Raw genomic sequence first — 17,771 nt, 5'->3', positions numbered from 1 at the left:
AGGTTGACAGCATCCTCTCCTTCGACTACCACATTACCACTGTGGTCAGAAAGTCCTTCTATGTGGCACATCTCATTACCAAGGTTTTTGCATCCAGGAAGAAAGAGGTCATCATTTATCTCTACTCTTCCCTCATTAGACCAATCATACAGTATAACGCCCCACTTGGCATGTACCTCACTAGACACCTGCAACAGCTGGAGAGAACGCAAAAGTACCTCACGAAGAGGATCCTAGGCCTTAAATACATGTCCTACACAGACAAACTCAAAAAACCCGAGCTACTGTCTCTGTCTCATATCGTCTACTAAGAGGCATTCTTTGCTTGACTTACAAAGCCATGTCTGACCCAGCTCTGTAAGAAATGCTACATCTAAAGAAATCCCAATCCCTCCAACACCACATGCTCCAGAGACCTCAACCTCATTACACAATGAACACATGTTGGAGGGACAGGTTCATAACCCAGAGACTGCCCATGCTCTGGAATAGATTTCCCATACATGTCAAGCAGAGCACCTCACTGAGCCTCTTCAAGAGAAATCTTGATGAGTGGATGGGAAATAGAAAGTTCACCCTGAGGATCACTCCAGTGGCTCTTATTGATAGAGGCACTGGAAACTAACGCCGGGCGGCATAATGCCAGGGCACTACACCTATGAACCTATAGCACATTCCTGTCCGAGGCTGAAGTTTTCTTGGTGCTGCAGCTTTCCTTGCTTTAAAGGTTGCTTTTGCACATTTATCAAAACCAAATAACATGTTTATATCATCTGAAAAGGTTTTGACCACCTGCAGTTGTGCTTTCAGTTTCTCATATGATGAACTATACAGTTTTTTTTTCAAACACCCACAAAAAGAAGATAAAAACATCTTTATAATTTTTGTTTTCTGGGAGCCAAATTGCAGCCATGACCTAATCTGTTAAGTAGACAACTTAATGAGTTAAGGGCAAGACAGAAGAGAAGTGGTGACAAAGTCGCCCTGGAATTGAATTTTCATCCCTGGAATAATAATTTGTCCTTTATCATGGCTTAACTGCACAGTGGTTTGTCACTGTAATGTAATTGATCAGTGTAGTGTGCATCTTATACCTACATTTTAAGCACTCTTTTATCCATGAAATGTGGGGTACTGTCAAATGCTTTTTTGTAGTCTATCCATGCCATACATTCTTCCCCTTTTTACAATTCATTATGACTAACTACAAACGATCCTTTGTTCAATAAGACTTTCTTTTTGTTACCCTTTGTTCTTCTGCCATGACTCATTTTCCTTCTAAATGACTATAAAATCTGTCGGCAACAAGTCTAGTGTGGAGTTTATACGTCATCAGAAGGCAAGTTATTGGTCTATAGTTTTTTGGATAGCTTGCAGGTTCACTCTTATTTAGGAGTATTGTTTCTAATGTTAAACAGGTTGGTGACTGTTCGGGGTGTACACAAACAGTTCTTACTCATGGTTAAATCTTCATGTACAGATGTTAGTACTTTTAGCCAGAAGTTGGGTACTGCATTTGGGCCTGGGGGATTTCCAGTTAAGAGCTTTTCCTAACTTTGTTTTAATCTCTCTGGTCATTACTTTATCCCATTTCATATCCTTTACATCTGAACTTCGTATTCTTTCTTTTACTACTTCTATCCATTCAGCACGTTTGTTATGTTCCACAGGATCTGCATAGATATTTCTCCAAAATGTATCTATTTCTTCCTTTCTGGTGGTGTTTCAATTTCTTTTACCTTATTTCCCAATTCTTTACAAAACTTTTTTGGGTCATCAATAAATTGCTTATTTTGTACTTTCCCTTTATATTTACCTACTTACCTTCTACGTTTTTCTACTTGTGCTGATATTTTTAGTTTATCATTTGCAATAGTGCACGACAGATCCTGATATGTTCTGATACTGCGGATTGCTTTTATCACATCTATCTTTCTGAGTAATTTTGTCAATCTGTTCCCTCTTCTATACTCTTCTAACAGTGACACTTATTACCTTAATTCCTTTATAATGTTCTCTACTGTTCTCAGAGCTGCCACTGTTTTCTGTTACTTTCCTTGCTGTGCAACTCCAACTAAACTTTTGTACTGGTTTCCTGTGGAAGGCTCTAAAGTACCTTCATATGGCAACTGATCAGATGTTTCCTGCTCCACTGGTTTCTCCTTATTTTGGCAATCCATTGCTCTATCCTGCTATGGTGTTAGTTAGATTTTCTACACCAAATCCTTCGCTATGCAAGTAAACCATAACCTCAGTTTCTATTTCTTTAACTTGCCCATTATTAATGCTCACTTCCACTTTTTTTTGTACTGTGAAATTTTCCATATATGGATGCCATTGCCTGTATTTCTCTTCAAATATCATTGGTTCTGCTTTTTTGTAATGATAAGTTATACTTTCTCCACTGCATAAACATTGCACCATATTAAATCTCTCTTTCTTTCCCAAGTCCATATTCCTTCTTCAGATGTCTCCTCCTCCTGTTTCTCCTTACCTGGGGGACTCTTCGTTCCATCATGCTGTGATATAATCTGTGTTAGACTTCCTACACTAAAACCCTCACTTCACAAGTATTCCAAAACTTCGGCTTGTATGTTTTTACCTTCTACTTTATTAATCTTCTGTTCTACGTTCCCTCTTTGTAATCTTATTTTTTGTGTTATGAAATTTTCCACATCTGTATGCCTTTGCCTGTATTTCTCTTTGAATATCTTTACGGCTGCTTTTTGTATTAATTAATTTGACTTTCTCCTTTGCATAAATATACTGCACCAGATCAAATCTCTCTCTCTTTCCCATGTCCATATTTCTTTTTCATACTTTTTCGCACTTCCTCAGTCGCTTCTTTTTTCAAATAACCCAAGGTTTTGGTTTATGCAATGTTTTCTTAACAGGATTGATTGGGGAGACATTTCAGTTGCAGAGTCTCATTTGGACGAGGAGATGGAGGTTAATACCACTTTTACACTATTAAGGAATTTTAGCAGTTTCTGATGGGGAAAGTGCCACTGTGTGTGGAAAATTCCTTGTTCCAAACATGAAATGGAGCTGGATTCCCATTCTTATGGCCTAAATTAAGAGTCTTTTGCATAAGAAAGGCTCTCTGATTTTGGAGAGAAGAATTAAATTGCTTCTGCCCTAAGAAATACTTGACTATTACCCTGAAAACATGCAAATTGAGGTTGTGTCATGACGTCACAAATGTCAACATTAATAAAAATAACTCCCTTAAAGTAGTTAAGCTTTTAACCTATAATCTAAAGTATTGATCAAGTATCCAGCTATTCTGATGGTTTATAATGGACATTTAATTTCTTATCATACCCCTGAAACAGCAAGAAAATGTTACTTCAGCTATACATTCTGAAGTGGTCTTTGATACAACTGTGCCTGCTGCAACCAGACAAGGTCAAACTAGGCACCTAATGGAAGAAAAAAAGTGTACTTTAAAGGTAAATGCCATACCAAAGTCAGAAATACGAAGTAAAAGATCTTACTAGTCCGACTCAGCTTTCTCTTGAATTCAACTCTACCATCCCAATTCAAAGACCTCTGCCTCAGCAGCAATGACATGGAATGAAAGCAGAAATGAGGAAAGTGATTTAAGCTGACAAGTTTAAGCCACTGAAGATTGACACACCAGGCTGCTCATCTTTAACTGGCCTACAGAAGCCATCCATAAATATTGATAAGAGTAACTATGTTCTGAATGGCAAATATATATATATATATATATATATATACACTCACATATATATATATATATATATATATATATATATATATATACACACACACATATATATATATATATATATATGTATGTGTGTGTGTGTGTGTGTGTGTATGTATATGTATATATATATATATATATATATATATATATATATATATATATATATATATATATATATACACTCACATATATATATATATATACACACACATATATATATATATATATATGTATGTGTGTGTGTGTGTGTATATGTATATATATATATATATATATATATATATATATATATATATATATATATATATATAGAGAGAGAGACATACATACACACACGTATATATGTGTATATACATTTGTATACGAGCCATGACTTTAGCTGACACTCCCATTTGTTGACATCTGTTATGTTAAACACAGAAGACAGGTGTGCAAGACTGACAGTCTCTGGGTTTGGAGAATATGTCCCTTACCCCAGAAGAGTGCGATCATGTATTCAGTATATACAATTAGTAGGGGGGGCCTTGGCAACCTGCAAAAAAGTCTGGTTTATTTTTTATTTATTTTTTTTTTTGCATGTGAGAGGATTTTCATTGTTGATGTTTATGCTTCTGACTTTTTGTGGTTGATAATACTGACACCGACATTTAGGTGTGTCAATTATAGTCACTATACCCATAATATGAAATATACTTCTGTGTGTGTGGGCGTGCATGTGTGTACATGTAGACACATATATATATATATATATCTAAACACAAGTATATGCATACACATACAAATACACACAAACTTGCAAGAAAATATGAGAAGGCACAGAAAAACTAAGTACCTGGTAAACTAGACAAAGCCCCCGAAATATAACATTTTGCATAAAAAATATGGAAAAGAAGGCAGCAAAATGCAAACCTGAGAATTCAAAAAAAACCCAGTGCTGGCAATAAGAAATTCGATAAAAAAAGGACTGCTTACACAATCCAGGCATTTGTGATTCAGAGACATGTTAGCCACAATAAGAAAAAAAAATCATTACTGACTAATCTGTATGCTTCTGAATCACCGCTAACCACTGTGAGTACAAATCACCACTTCCCTATGGTAGCTAATACTGGTGGCACATGCATCACACTGGCACAGGCACCACTCATTCACTCTTTCACATACATAAACACAATCAAACATACACACCACATACCTCTTACCTATCCAAGAGTTGACAGAAACTCCCCTGTGTGTCTTCTTACTTTTTGTCCCTGCCTTTGAATATCATGGATCCTTACATTCTGTCAAAAATGCCAAGAATTATAGTTTCATCCTTGTTAAGCACTCACAGACAGCATATGGATGCTAGAGCTGTTTCTATATTACCTTTTAGGTGATCTTGGTAAAAGCTCAAATCTCACTGGTCTCATCTAGTATTCTTCCCTGCTTTGTACTGAATTGTCTGCACAAAGTATATTGTCTGTACTGTCTACTGTGACTCACACACTATTTCATTCAATGAACCATGCCAGACATATCTGAAAAATAACAGACTACACTAACTGGTCAGTAATGTAGTGGGTTAATGCTGCTGCTTCCTGTGCCAAGGGTGCAAGGTTCTCTTCCCCTTTCACTTTACATATTTGTTTAACACACTTAATGACTATTTTCAAGTATTCCTGGTGTCTAATTGTGGCACAGAAGAATATCACCTTGTGTGGGATGGGAGACTGCAAGGTATGAACCTTTTTAGTGCCTTTATGACACTATTTAGACCATCTGTGGCATCTAGTAGCCCCCAACCCACATCCGCTATTTCTTTTAAGTGCCTTTAAGGCATGCTATATAAAGTATCCCTGGCATCTAGTGTCCCCTTCTGACTCAATACTACAGTATTTACTCATTAGTCTAGGGGTGAGTAGAATGTAGCAGCCCCCCCACACACAGTCATGCATACACACGCAGCCTCCTCATGATCAAATCTGAGACACACACACACACGCGCGCGCACACACACACCCCTAACACTACCTGTCCACTAACTCCTTGGCACTTACCACTACCATGATGGGTGGACACGAGCTTTTAATTAACACGAGCAGCCGTGTTACTTTACGCAGCCAAGCAATTCTCTGAATCACTTAGCCATGTAAATGCTTTACTGTATTTCCAGGGGAGACCATGTAGCTAATTTGCATATTCTACTCTCCTAGAATGCCTCATTAGCATTCAACTTGGCTGCAGAGGTAGCCCACTACCATGCTGCATGTCCCTTGGTAGGGCTGGCTCTAAATAGCAGATAGTTCCTGCAAGGAATACATTTTCATGTGGATAAGTAACGGGGCAATTTAAGGAAGTAAACAATGTCTACACTACAATACGGAATGATATCTGATGATTGTATAAAACAAATGTCAGCTACAATAGCATTGAATGTAACTTCTGGTGTACTGTATGTCTTGTATATATATATTTTTTTGCATAATTTCTTGTATAAGTTTTTGTATAATCTCTGTATGTGGAGCTTTTCTCCCTACGCCTCCACTGAAAATGGGTCTTATCCCAGTCGGACTTTCCCAGTAAACAAATGTAAAATAAAATAAATAAATATCACACACACACACACACATATATATATATATATATATATATATATAGGGGTTTACTACCATTTTGTCGATGGCAATTCGCGCGATTGACAAAATATCAAAACTGACTCATTAACTCAAAAAAGAAAATGTTGGCATTAGTTTTAGAAAATTTTTTGTAGACCAGCTATTAACATGTGTGAGTTCAAGTTGCAGCATCTACATATCAGAAGGGGATTAAAGGATGACACAGAGTTTACATTTATCCGCAAACTTGGTAAAGAAGAGATCCTGTTTCAAATGTAGATCATAGAAGTACATGCCAAACAGAAGACCTAGTTTGGATCCCCGTGGGACTACACTGGTTACCTTCATGCTCTCTTGGGATTCACCTGCCACCTCTGACTATATGGGTTCTGTCCCTCATTCAATTTGCTATCCACCTAACTACATAGGAAGCAATTTGAAGCACATTTAGCTTGCTGATTACATTAGCAAGTTTATTACTTAAATGCTTCTAATTTAGTAATTAGTGTTCTGATGAAGTCTACACTTGACGTAGATGAAAGCGCTTAAAAATTTTTTTTTTTTTTTTTTTTTTTTTTTTTAACTAGCCCGTGATTTTGTGTGTGTGGCCTCATGAATCGGTACACTATACAGCATTACATTTTATTACTATTTGATTTCTGAGTCTGGTTTTCGCTGTGTGCAGTTATTTTCAGCATGTGGTACGGTAACAAAAATGCTCAAGTGAGGTCAACATACTTTATAGAACACTATTATTTTACATCAGTTTGGAATTATCACCTTTTCCTGTTGAAATACAAAACATAAACTGAGGCAGATACTGCCACTGGCAATATGCTAATTTGCAGTGTGAAAAGGTATTACAGACATGGGACTACTCCAGTGTTAAAGAAGTTATGAATTCAACAGGAGCAGATGGGGAATATACAAAGGAGGTAGTAGAAAAGTTCAGACCTGAACACATATTGGCGACTCAGCACTTTACCACAGAAATGTCAGGAAATGAAAAGCAAAGTCAAGCCTGGATATTTAAGCTTTTATCATATCATGCAGGATACCTGAATGAAGGCATTGAAATGTGGGTCTTTCTTCTGTTTCTGCTTGATTTGTTCCAGTGCATATGTCTGATGGCTACAAAACCGGGAAGAGATCTTCTGGAACCACATCCCTTCACTAGAATCAAACTAGAAATTGTTCAAAAAGAAAACGGTAAGGAATGTTAAATCACATCCAGAAAAAGATGCAGGCACCATAGCAATGGCCATATAATACATTTAACAATCAAGTAATAAAATAAATGAAGATCAAAAACACACCCTATCTAGAAGCACTTTTCCGATCTCTTTCACAACACAGTCATCTTCATGGCGGAGCTTTTTTAAGTTATCACAGAAAGTAACTGGAAGGGGAAAGAGAAAAATGGCAAAATTAGCTACTGAAGAAATGGTCTGCTCAATGGAGAAAAAAAAAATCAGCCATGTTCAGTCAGCAGAAACCTGTTGACACTAGGTATAATGTCAAAATACCAAACTTGAAATGTGCTCAAATGACCAATTACAAAATACAGGCTGAAATTACTTCAACTGTAAAAAAGTACAGATAACTGAAGCACTCACAACCTTAACAGGGTAGATCCCCTGACAGAATAATACAGCAGCTGAATAACACATGGGCATATCTCACTTTTCACTATAAATTCATCTGCCAGCAATAGCACCCTCATGTTCGCACGTATTGTGCCACTGATGTTGGGCTCATACCTCTCTATCTGAAACCAGTGCAGGCTTGTTCTACTTTAGTTCTCCCAGTGAGGCCCCTTCTCAGCAAGATGTGTTGGAAGGAATGTAATTATTGTAAAGACAAATAAATACAACCAAAGAAAAATCCTGAACAACCATCTACAATGTGCTATTAACCCGAAACATGTGGGGAGAGGGGGTAGAATAGTGGGTTGCTTGACTGCTTGAATAACCATCTCTTAAAGACCTACTATTAAAATGCCCTGTTCAAATATCATTTCTGACTAGTATTTACAGTAGTAGAACAACATCATACAGGTAGGATAACAAGCAGCATACTTCCTGGGAATCCTAAGATGTGACAACATACCAAATAAGCACAGTGAGGAAAAACCCTAGTAAATCCTGTTCTACATTACAAATGCAAATCCAACCTGAACTGCTTAAATCTTACTTCATCAAGCAAATACATCCTGTACAAAGCATCCTGAAGCATGCATGGTGAGTTGCAGCTCCTCTAGAAGAATGAAGTCTCACCCCTCTTTCCATGGACCTGCTATATTTATCACAGAAAATGTGATGCTATTAAGGGACCACTTTGACAAAGCTCAGTTAACAACTTGATGCCTTATATTACCTTGACAAATGGGAAAAATTTAGTCTTTGTTTACCTGGAAGTTCTGATTGGGTTTATCCCATTTTTAGCAGAAACCCAAGGAGAAAAGCTCCACATATTAATCAAGTACGTTTGAAGACAATAAAATGACATTTTGTAAAATACATTGAGTTTACATGAAAACACAATTACATGAGTACATCTAGTACACATTATATTAACATACAGTAACCTACAAATTTAAGGAAAATACATTTTTTTTCATGAGGCAGTTGGTCACAGAGAAATTACACAGATAGTGGCGGTGTTATGCAATGTGCTTATCAGTTTTAAATACAGAGAAGGGTAGCAAAGGCAGCAAAAGATTTAGCAGGAGGTATACATTTAAGAGAACAAGTAGTTATATGAAATATCAGGTAGACTAAGGTAGACAACTTGAGTACACCAGTATTAAAGAAAATAGAGGTAGTGGTAGTTACCTGGGAAATGGAAGTTTTGTAGGAGATAATGCATGGGAAGCAGGACAGAGAGAAATAAGGTAGTGGGTGGACTGGCAGTCTGTGGAAGGACAGTGTAAAAGACTGTTGTGGGAGAATATACATTAAAACATCTTAGTGAGAGAGATATAACGTTATAGGCACAAGATTAGGGTACAGAAAGGCTAAGTAAAGAGAGTACAACTTTGAAGGTGAAATTCAGGTTGAGTACGCGGTGTTAGCCTGGGGCAGTGCATGAAAAATTGGTATATCTGTCTGAAGGGAGGTCTGCCTATATACCAGTCACCGGTTAAAATGTTCAAATTAACCCTGTTCAGTTAAAAAACTATACTGCTAGCTGCAAGTCACTAGTTACAATTATGATACTTGTTTTTACTGATAGTAACTGCTGCAGGAAAAGTATCTAAAGCATATATTCAATACAGGTCGTCTCTGCTGGTTCAAAATAATCCAGAGATGGCTTCTCCACCATAAAACTAAGTACCACACAAGAAAGTACATTTGTGAAAGTAAATTTACCTTAACAGTAGATGTTCAAATAGATCACTTTTGCAGTTACATAAGGTTATATGGGATGTATCCTCCTAGGAGTACCAGATGGCCGTTCAGCATACTAAAGCTTTTGGTCACCTTCCTCAAGCAACATACATCCACTGATGCACAAGGACGTGCTGGTATTAATAGGATATATGGCCATCAAACTTCAAAGCTTTCTTGCCTCAAAGAAAGGAAGTTGCAGCATAAGATATATCAAGTTGTGACACTTCAAATTATGTCATGCCAGCAACAATGGGACAAAAGCGATTGGGACCCCAACCTGGCCAGGAAAAACAACTGAGAAAAATATGGGGTGTGGAGTGTGTTAGTACTCCAAAGGCGACCTGTCTGATTAAATCTACTGTTATATCTTTAGGTACGCAACTGTACTATTGTTCATCATTAGATTACTGTTGCAGCAGCAAAAAGCTATATGGGATGATTGCCAAAAATTAAAAAGTAAGGGTACAAGAAAGCAGGGTCAGAGTCCAGAACACCATGAAAACTGACTCAGTAAGTGACTGCAATGAAGTTAAAAGGTTCGCAGTGCATGACTGCAGCACACCAAACCTATGTATTAGTATTCTAAAATTCATCCTATACTGATATACTTTGTGGAGGTTTGAAGACCATGTCTTCCTGCCCATCCACTTACATCATGAAACTGCTGTGGCCTGTACTGAAAAGTATGGTAGAACAGCACAACATTGGAGAGCTGCAGTACTGTGTGGCACCAAGAACTACAGGGCCAGTTCTATGACCAAACACTTCAAAGTATGGAAAGAAGAAACCGTCCAGAAAAGGGTACGATGTACCATAAAAAGCAAGCACACAATGTTAAAATCACCTGTGCTGTACGAAGAAGCTCATGGATAAGAGCAAAGGAAGGGAAGTCAAGACAGAGAGTAGGAGAAGAGTCACTCTATATGCAAGGAAGAAAGAGCTAATTTGGAGCACTCCACATCACCCTTCTTTTGAAGGCACAGCTACTGAAGTGGCAGCAAAGAAATAATTATTTAAACATGAACTTAAAACAGTTGCAGTCCTTTATCAAATCAGTCTGTTACTGCAGATTCTTCCATAGGGGACCAAGGATAGTTTTCCAGCCAGAAGAGATTTGAAAAGGTGGCATGCAGTGTAAGGAAGAAGGCCTTGCCAGACAAAGAAATGATGGTGGTCCTGGCTCAGGTAACAACTGAACAACCTCCTATGTAGTAGGTATGCTTCACTGTCAAAACAGAAGAAAAAGGTGCTCATATCATCCTTCTCAGAACCACAGCTAGCTCAGCTAGTACCCTGTGTAAATTCCCAAACTAACATCCTCCTCAGCTCATAAGTGAAACAAAAACTCTTCTTCACTTCTGTAACTACAGCAAGTTACTTCTAAAAACTGTAGCAAGTAGCTTGCTACAGCTATAACACACTTATCTCACACACTGAGCAATTTAGCCATGACCATAAATGCAGCAGCAGTATTCATTTATGAAAGTCTCCATAAATGAATGCTGTTACTACATTCTTGCACTACCAGTACCTGTTAACTGCAGGGTGGCAGCCTCCTTTGCCCACCCTAGTTACGGCTCTGATTCTTCTTAACACACAAGTAAGTATGTCTGACACACAAAGGTGAAGTATACAAAATGGGTCCTTCCTCATTGCGGCCTCCATCTACAGACAACTCTATTCCATACTAACTGTGATGGGGAGGACTACAACAGTATGGTGGGTCCCCTTGTTTACGCTATGACGTCAAAATTAAAACCAGGCAGTGTCTTCATTCTCAGCCTTTACCAATGTAGCGCTAAAGTATGAGACTGAGTTAACACTACAGTTTATCACATCATATTCTGAACCAGTGACCAGTCAGCATTTCTTATGATGGATGGCAGCTACAGCAATGCTAAGATCTATGGCAGTATCCTGAAATTTAAATTAATGTTAAGCAAATAGCAACTCTGGCTTTCCTGCATGCTGATGAAATACTAAGGTATTCTAAGTTGCACAATGTAATGCCTGACATGCTACAACCAATCACACACGGTTTTGAAAAAGGCTATGTCTTAGGTACACCCAGAAAGTGTGGTAAAAATGATCTAAATGACAATGCAGGTCTCCTTCGTACATGCAGAGTGAGATTGCCCACATAACTGTTCAGAAAATGTACATGCTTTCAAGGCAGTTAAATTAAGGAATCCATACCATGCAAATCTATAAGGTCATCCAGGCCTGGGAAGATGCCTTTGAGTTCTTCGCTGGTGAAAAGGGCTCTGTCCAACATTGGCTGGTAGAATACATCATTGAGGACCTTTAGCATCCGAACATGAGCATGCTCAGTCATGAACAATTCTGAAAAGTATAAGTACAGATGGAAACAAAAACACTGAGTGAAGAAAATACTCAACCCACAATTTTCAGTGAATACTACCATATTTCAGCTGATAAAGTATGTGCACAGGGATAGGTGTCTACGTGCATATGACCTGTAACCCTAAATCAGTCTCTAAAATACTTATGAGAAGGACCTGAACATTACAAATAGAGCTTGGGCAGAAAGCCCAGTCAAAACATTGTACTACACATGAATGTGAAATCACAGAAGCAAGGCACAAAACAACTCACTTAGCTGTGTTAGGAACTCACCATAATTGTAGAGGCTCAAGGAGTTTACTGTTGAAGTCTTCACTTAGAAATCCTGTCTTGCAGGTCTCCTATATCTGGCCACTCTTCCTAAACTCTTTCTCTACTCACTGTTTTGGTTAACACCCAGCTTTCAGCATCAGGACGTATGTAGTATAAAAGGTGCATCAGCTGACACCATTTTCAGAACTTATTTCCTTCATAATCCAGAGGAAGGTCCTAACTGGCCTCAGAGTACAGTGAGCTAGGCAGTGATTCCACACTGGCCTGACCCACACTGAGGTGCCTAATCTGGAGGCTCCAGAGAGAGAGAGTGGTTAATAGAAACAAAGGAATAGGAAACATGAAAGATTGCCACCCCAACCCCAGGAAAAAGGAGACATAAGAAAGAAACAGGGGAAAGTGGGAGAGAACAAGGACGGTTAACAACGAAACTACTCAAACATGGTCAATTACAGTAAGTTCCTAACACAACTGTACTGTGTTCACTGCAGTATTCATTGCTGCAGTCTTCACTTTTGAAGAGATTCCCAAAACAATGTCAGAAAAATGAGGACTGGAAGAAATTTTTTGGAGATTAACCCTTACAGGACAGCAGAAGCAAATCCTGCGCTGGTTCTGGATGCTGTCCCTAGCTTTTAGTGCCTTAAGAAAGTGTGAAGAGAGGACCAGTAGGGAATTCCAAAATTGCTTGGGTAAACACTCCCCTAAGAAAAGCTGTGGTGGCAGTCACAGTTCTAGTAAAGTGAGATTGTGTGCACTGTGGCACTTGCTCCCCATGACATTGGTAAAAAGGTGCAATACAGTTCCCTCAGCCACTTGGAGTGGATTGAAGAGGGTTGACTGGTTGCAGGTATTCTTTCCTTCCCTCCCTCCCATCTGCAAATAGACAAATGACTGATATTTTTTTCTAAATTCTTTTGTCCTATGCAAATAAAATCTTAGCAGTCTTTATACATCCAGAAAATATAGTTTCTCTCCTGCATTCCATGACTTACAGAAAAAGACAGGTAGCTGAATAATATCAGTCTCATTTTAGTACCCACGTAGGCCTTAAAGAGTAATTGCTACACACAGCTACCCTATCCTGATGAAAAGCCAGGAGAGGTTCTTTCAACATTAATGTGTGGAGTTCTGAAAGATGCCTGGCAGAGGTGACTGCCACCAAGATGCATGTCTTCCATGAAAGGAATTTAACAGGGCACAGAGCAACTGAATCAAATGTAGATACTGTTAGCTTCTCTACTGCAAAATTCAAATCCTGTGATGCAGACATTTCTTTCCTGGGGGGTGTGTGTGTCTAAGGTGAATACCACCCCTCGGGAACTTCATAACAGAAGTTTGAAAATAAAAAGGGGGATCAACAGATAAGCAGGCTGAAAGAGCTGATACACAAACTTTACCGTGTTAGCTAAATATGAATCGTAAAGCTCTTGACAAGTATTCCAAGACCAATGCCACCTTAGCCCTTTTGGGGTGTAGGTACCAAGGAATGACACCAGAAAAATAGTTTTCATTTCACTAGGCACGATTTTCTTGTAGTAGATTTCATAACCTCCTTCACAATGTTTAGCACATTCTCACAGAATCTGTGCCTGCCTGGGATTAGAGATCATTTAAGTGTCAACCTCAGAGAGTCTAGACTAGGGTGTAGCAGGATTCCATTATTAGGCCTACTCACTGCAGCAGTGCCTCATATTTACCTCTTTCCATTTTGAAAAGTGGAGGGGACAAACAGACCTGTCAAATCTGGGGAAAATGCATCGATCATACAGGCTTCTAAAGTTACTACCTTGAACAGAAATGTCTAAGCTACCTTATTCAGATGACAAGCAAAAATGTCCCTCTCTGGTGCATCAACTTGTTTGTGAGATCTAGAAATGTGCATCTGTGAAAACAATTCATGTGTGTATGTCCTGTAAAATCTGCACCCTTAAGGAAGTCAACCATCCTGGCTAATTATCATACTGAAAATATGCCCCTAAAAGCTGACCCAGTGGTCAGGGATTTGGGTACACATACAGATAGTAACATTACCTTCGACCACCATGGGGTCGCAGCATTGAGGAAATCTTTTTATGTTGTGCAACTTATAAGTAAGGACATGTCATCTAGGTCCAGTGAGGTCAATATCCCACCATACTCTGCCTTTTTCAGACTAATCAGAGAGTACAATGCATCCTTCAATAAGGACCTGACCAGGCATATGCAGCAACTACAGTGACCTCAGAGGTTCCTTACAAAAAGGATACAAGGCACAACAAACCTGCCTTATGCAGAGCACCTTAAAGCCGTTTCCCTCTGCTCAGTCTTCTACTAAATGCTGAGGAGTGATCTATACCGGACTTACAAGGCATTTGTAAACCCCACACTTATGAATCTCCTGCATATTCGTAAGTCAAACAGTACCAGAAATAAGAGGTCTTGGGACGAACCTGAACTTTGTCTGTGACCTAAACAGAACATGCTGGAAAGACAGATGTGTCCCACAGAATGCCTCCCCTATGGAACAGGCTTCCCATTCCCCTATGGAACAGGCTTCCCATTCATGTGAAGCTGAGTTCATCTACTATTCAATTTAAGCGCAACCTTAGACCAGTGGATGGGAACAGGAAATTTACACCAAGCCTGGCACCCATGTCCCTTATGAACATAGGTAGCTTATAAATGCCTGGCCCTCAATGTCCAATTTGGACACAGGATGTCATTACTGTTTTGGGAAAACATGGCTAGACTTAGAAGCCCCCCCCCCCCCCCCGATTCATTAGCCTAGTAATAATCTATGAATCTCTCTGCTATCCCACTGCAGTCTGAAGGTATGCATGTTGCTGTCAGAGAAATTCCCATCTGCAAACCAGTGTATCACGATCCTAATGCTAATGTGCACAGTTGGTAGGAATGAGTCCCCCAGTGTTTATTATGTATCATCACCTTGTTTTTTTCTGTCTGAATTTCGATAACTCACTCTGACCTGACTGCAAGAAATGCTTTAAGAGTCAGGATAAGCACCATCATCTCCTTGACTATGATGATGTCCTGGCCCTGCATACTTTGTTACCAAACTCTCTGAACTTGGAAAAACTTCATATGGACTCCCCCAGCTACATCTGAAGACGCACTTCAACAGAGTCATCATGTGCCTCCTGTCTCTGAAGGGCACGCATCTCTATGAAGTAATGCTGGCCCCAGCAACATGCTTCTTTTCTGAGGCATGGCAGCAGGGACATAAATGTTTCCAAAGGATGGTGATGTGGACTCCATCTACTACTGAGATGGCACTGGAGCTTTCTCATATGAAGATATGCCTACTGTAATTCTTGCGGTGATCATCTCCTTTTCTGAGGTTACAGTAAACAACTCCAACAGTATACATTTTCTGTCTAAGGGAGGAAGGCCCTGCAATAAACTGTGTCAAACCAAGGTCACTCCCCCCAAAAATTCATTGTCTGGGAAAGGATCGGGAGGGATTTTTTTCGTGTTCCTGGTGAGCCCTAGCTCTGAAAAACTTTTTTAGAGTGACGTTTATGGCATTCAAAGCATCGCGGTAGGATGTTCCTATGATCAAGCAATCATCTAGTTAAAGGAGAACTTCACCCACAGACTGAAATAACATGTTTATTTCATCATGTCTTGATGTTTCCTACATTTTAACACCTTGTTTGGGCTCCATATACTTTTTTTTCATATTTTTAAATGTAATTTCAGAGTCTGCACAAATGGGGTCTGGCATCTTGATTTTTTAATCTCCCTCAAAGTATCCCACATTGAGGTGCTTGGTTTTAAATTATTACATCATAGCCCCTAAGCTCCTGTCAATGCATTGACTTTACATGTGTTTTCACATGTACCCTGCTTTCTTATAGTCAGTCAGGTTTAATTAACATTTCTTGCTTTTCAATTACCACTTAAAAGACAGAGATAATCACACAGGACAGTATACTCAGTGCCTATTAATTCTTTTTCTTTCTAAAGTGGCCAATTTTCATTCTTTTGTTACGCCTGAGTTGTAGTCATTAAACTCATCTCCCCTTCCCCTGAACACCTCTCCTTCGCATCTATCAAAGGGGCAAATATGAGTTGTTTGCTGCTGTGACTGATGGATCAAAGCAGTAGACAAAGTTCATGTGCTGAGAATACTGTTCTGTGAGATTATTCATGTTTATCTTTTATGCAGTCATTGAAAAGCATGAAATGGTAATTAAACCTGACATTACCTCTCAAGAGTATCTCATTATGAGGAACATACCTCATTTGAGGTCTTAAAAAGTTCATGTTCCTTGAAGTTCCACATTAAAAAGGTCTGTCACGCATACAGTGCTAGAAATGTTTTAACTGATATCCACGGTAAATAGAAATGAATCATATTAATTCATTTAAAGATCTTCACAAGTAAAACCAGCATATTTTGACCATCCTACGATGGTTCCTAGTTGAAGCTGTTAGTAAGCTATTAGTATGTGTGTTCCACATTTTGCCCATTTGCTCCACATTATGAGTAGCGTTGCCATCCCTCCGTTTTTTTTCCGGACTATCCGGAAATCAAACTGATTTTCCGGTAGTCCGGAAAACACTGTACAAACTCCGGTATTCTGTTTCAAAAAAGGAAACAGACTATCAGAGTTTGTAAATCGGCTGATTTACTATGCTTTTTTTACAGAAAAGCATAGTAAATCTGCCGAAAGCAGGTATTAGGAACGGAAAAAGAGGGCGTTCCCCACCCGATGATGCCACATTGCTGTCACTGAATGGGCGGAGTATAGGCGGGAAAAAAGCGGGGGTGGGTGTGGATACTGGTGATACGAGGGGTGTGGCCTTACTCCAGTTTTAGCCACAATGAAAGGTGGCAACCCTAATTATGAGGGCTAGTGGTCCTCATTTTGGAGATGGAAGGTTGAGAGTTATAAACCTGACTAACAGAAAGCAGGGTATATGTGAAAATGCATGTAAAATCATTGCACTGACAGGAGCTTAGGGGCTATGATATAACATTTTAAAGCCAAACACTGCAATGTAGGATAACTGGAGACAGACTAAAAAAATCAAGATGCCGGACCCCCTTGTGGGCAAACTCTGGAACTGCATTTAAAAAATCTAAAAAAAGTATAGAGTCTCCAAAAGTTTTGTTAAAAAGTAGAAAACATCAAGACTAGATGAAATAAACATGTTTTTTCAGTCTGTGGGCATGGTTCTCCTTTAAAGATAGATCTGAATGCCCTTCATCCTGTAAAAGGGTATCACTGGATCCAAACATTCTGCAAATACTCTGGGCACAGTGGACAAGCTAAAGGGCAAGGCTCTTAACTGATTGTGTAACGGTGCACTCTGTGCTATTCACTTATAGATATGAGTAGGTACACATCCTTGAGGTCTAGGGTTGTCATGAATGAGCCCTGAATACAAAAGCAACAGTCC

General features: G+C 39.0%; 1 protein-coding gene across 6 annotated transcripts in view; it reads right to left on the bottom strand.

Annotated features, from left to right (window-relative positions):
* The window catches only part of ARHGEF1 (Rho guanine nucleotide exchange factor 1), a 3,019,431-nt gene that overhangs the window by 709,007 nt on the left and 2,292,653 nt on the right, over window positions 1-17,771 (bottom strand). For all 6 annotated transcript variants that reach the window (XM_044080805.1, XM_044080809.1, XM_044080807.1 and 3 more), the window contains 3 exons: window positions 11,922-12,068; window positions 7,650-7,732; window positions 7,392-7,517 (listed from right to left, as the gene is read on the bottom strand). In XM_044080805.1, coding sequence (XP_043936740.1) covers window positions 7,392-7,517; window positions 7,650-7,732; window positions 11,922-12,068 — 356 coding nt within the window. The remainder of the gene's footprint in view (window positions 1-7,391; window positions 7,518-7,649; window positions 7,733-11,921; window positions 12,069-17,771) is intronic.

This window comes from Protopterus annectens, chromosome 8.part0 (genome assembly GCF_019279795.1).
Source record: "Protopterus annectens isolate FY-2018-M chromosome 8.part0, PAN1.0, whole genome shotgun sequence".
NCBI lineage: Eukaryota > Metazoa > Chordata > Ceratodontiformes > Protopteridae > Protopterus > Protopterus annectens.
The sequence above is the reverse complement of the archived record's forward strand: the minus strand, read 5'-3'. Positions and strand labels throughout refer to the sequence as shown.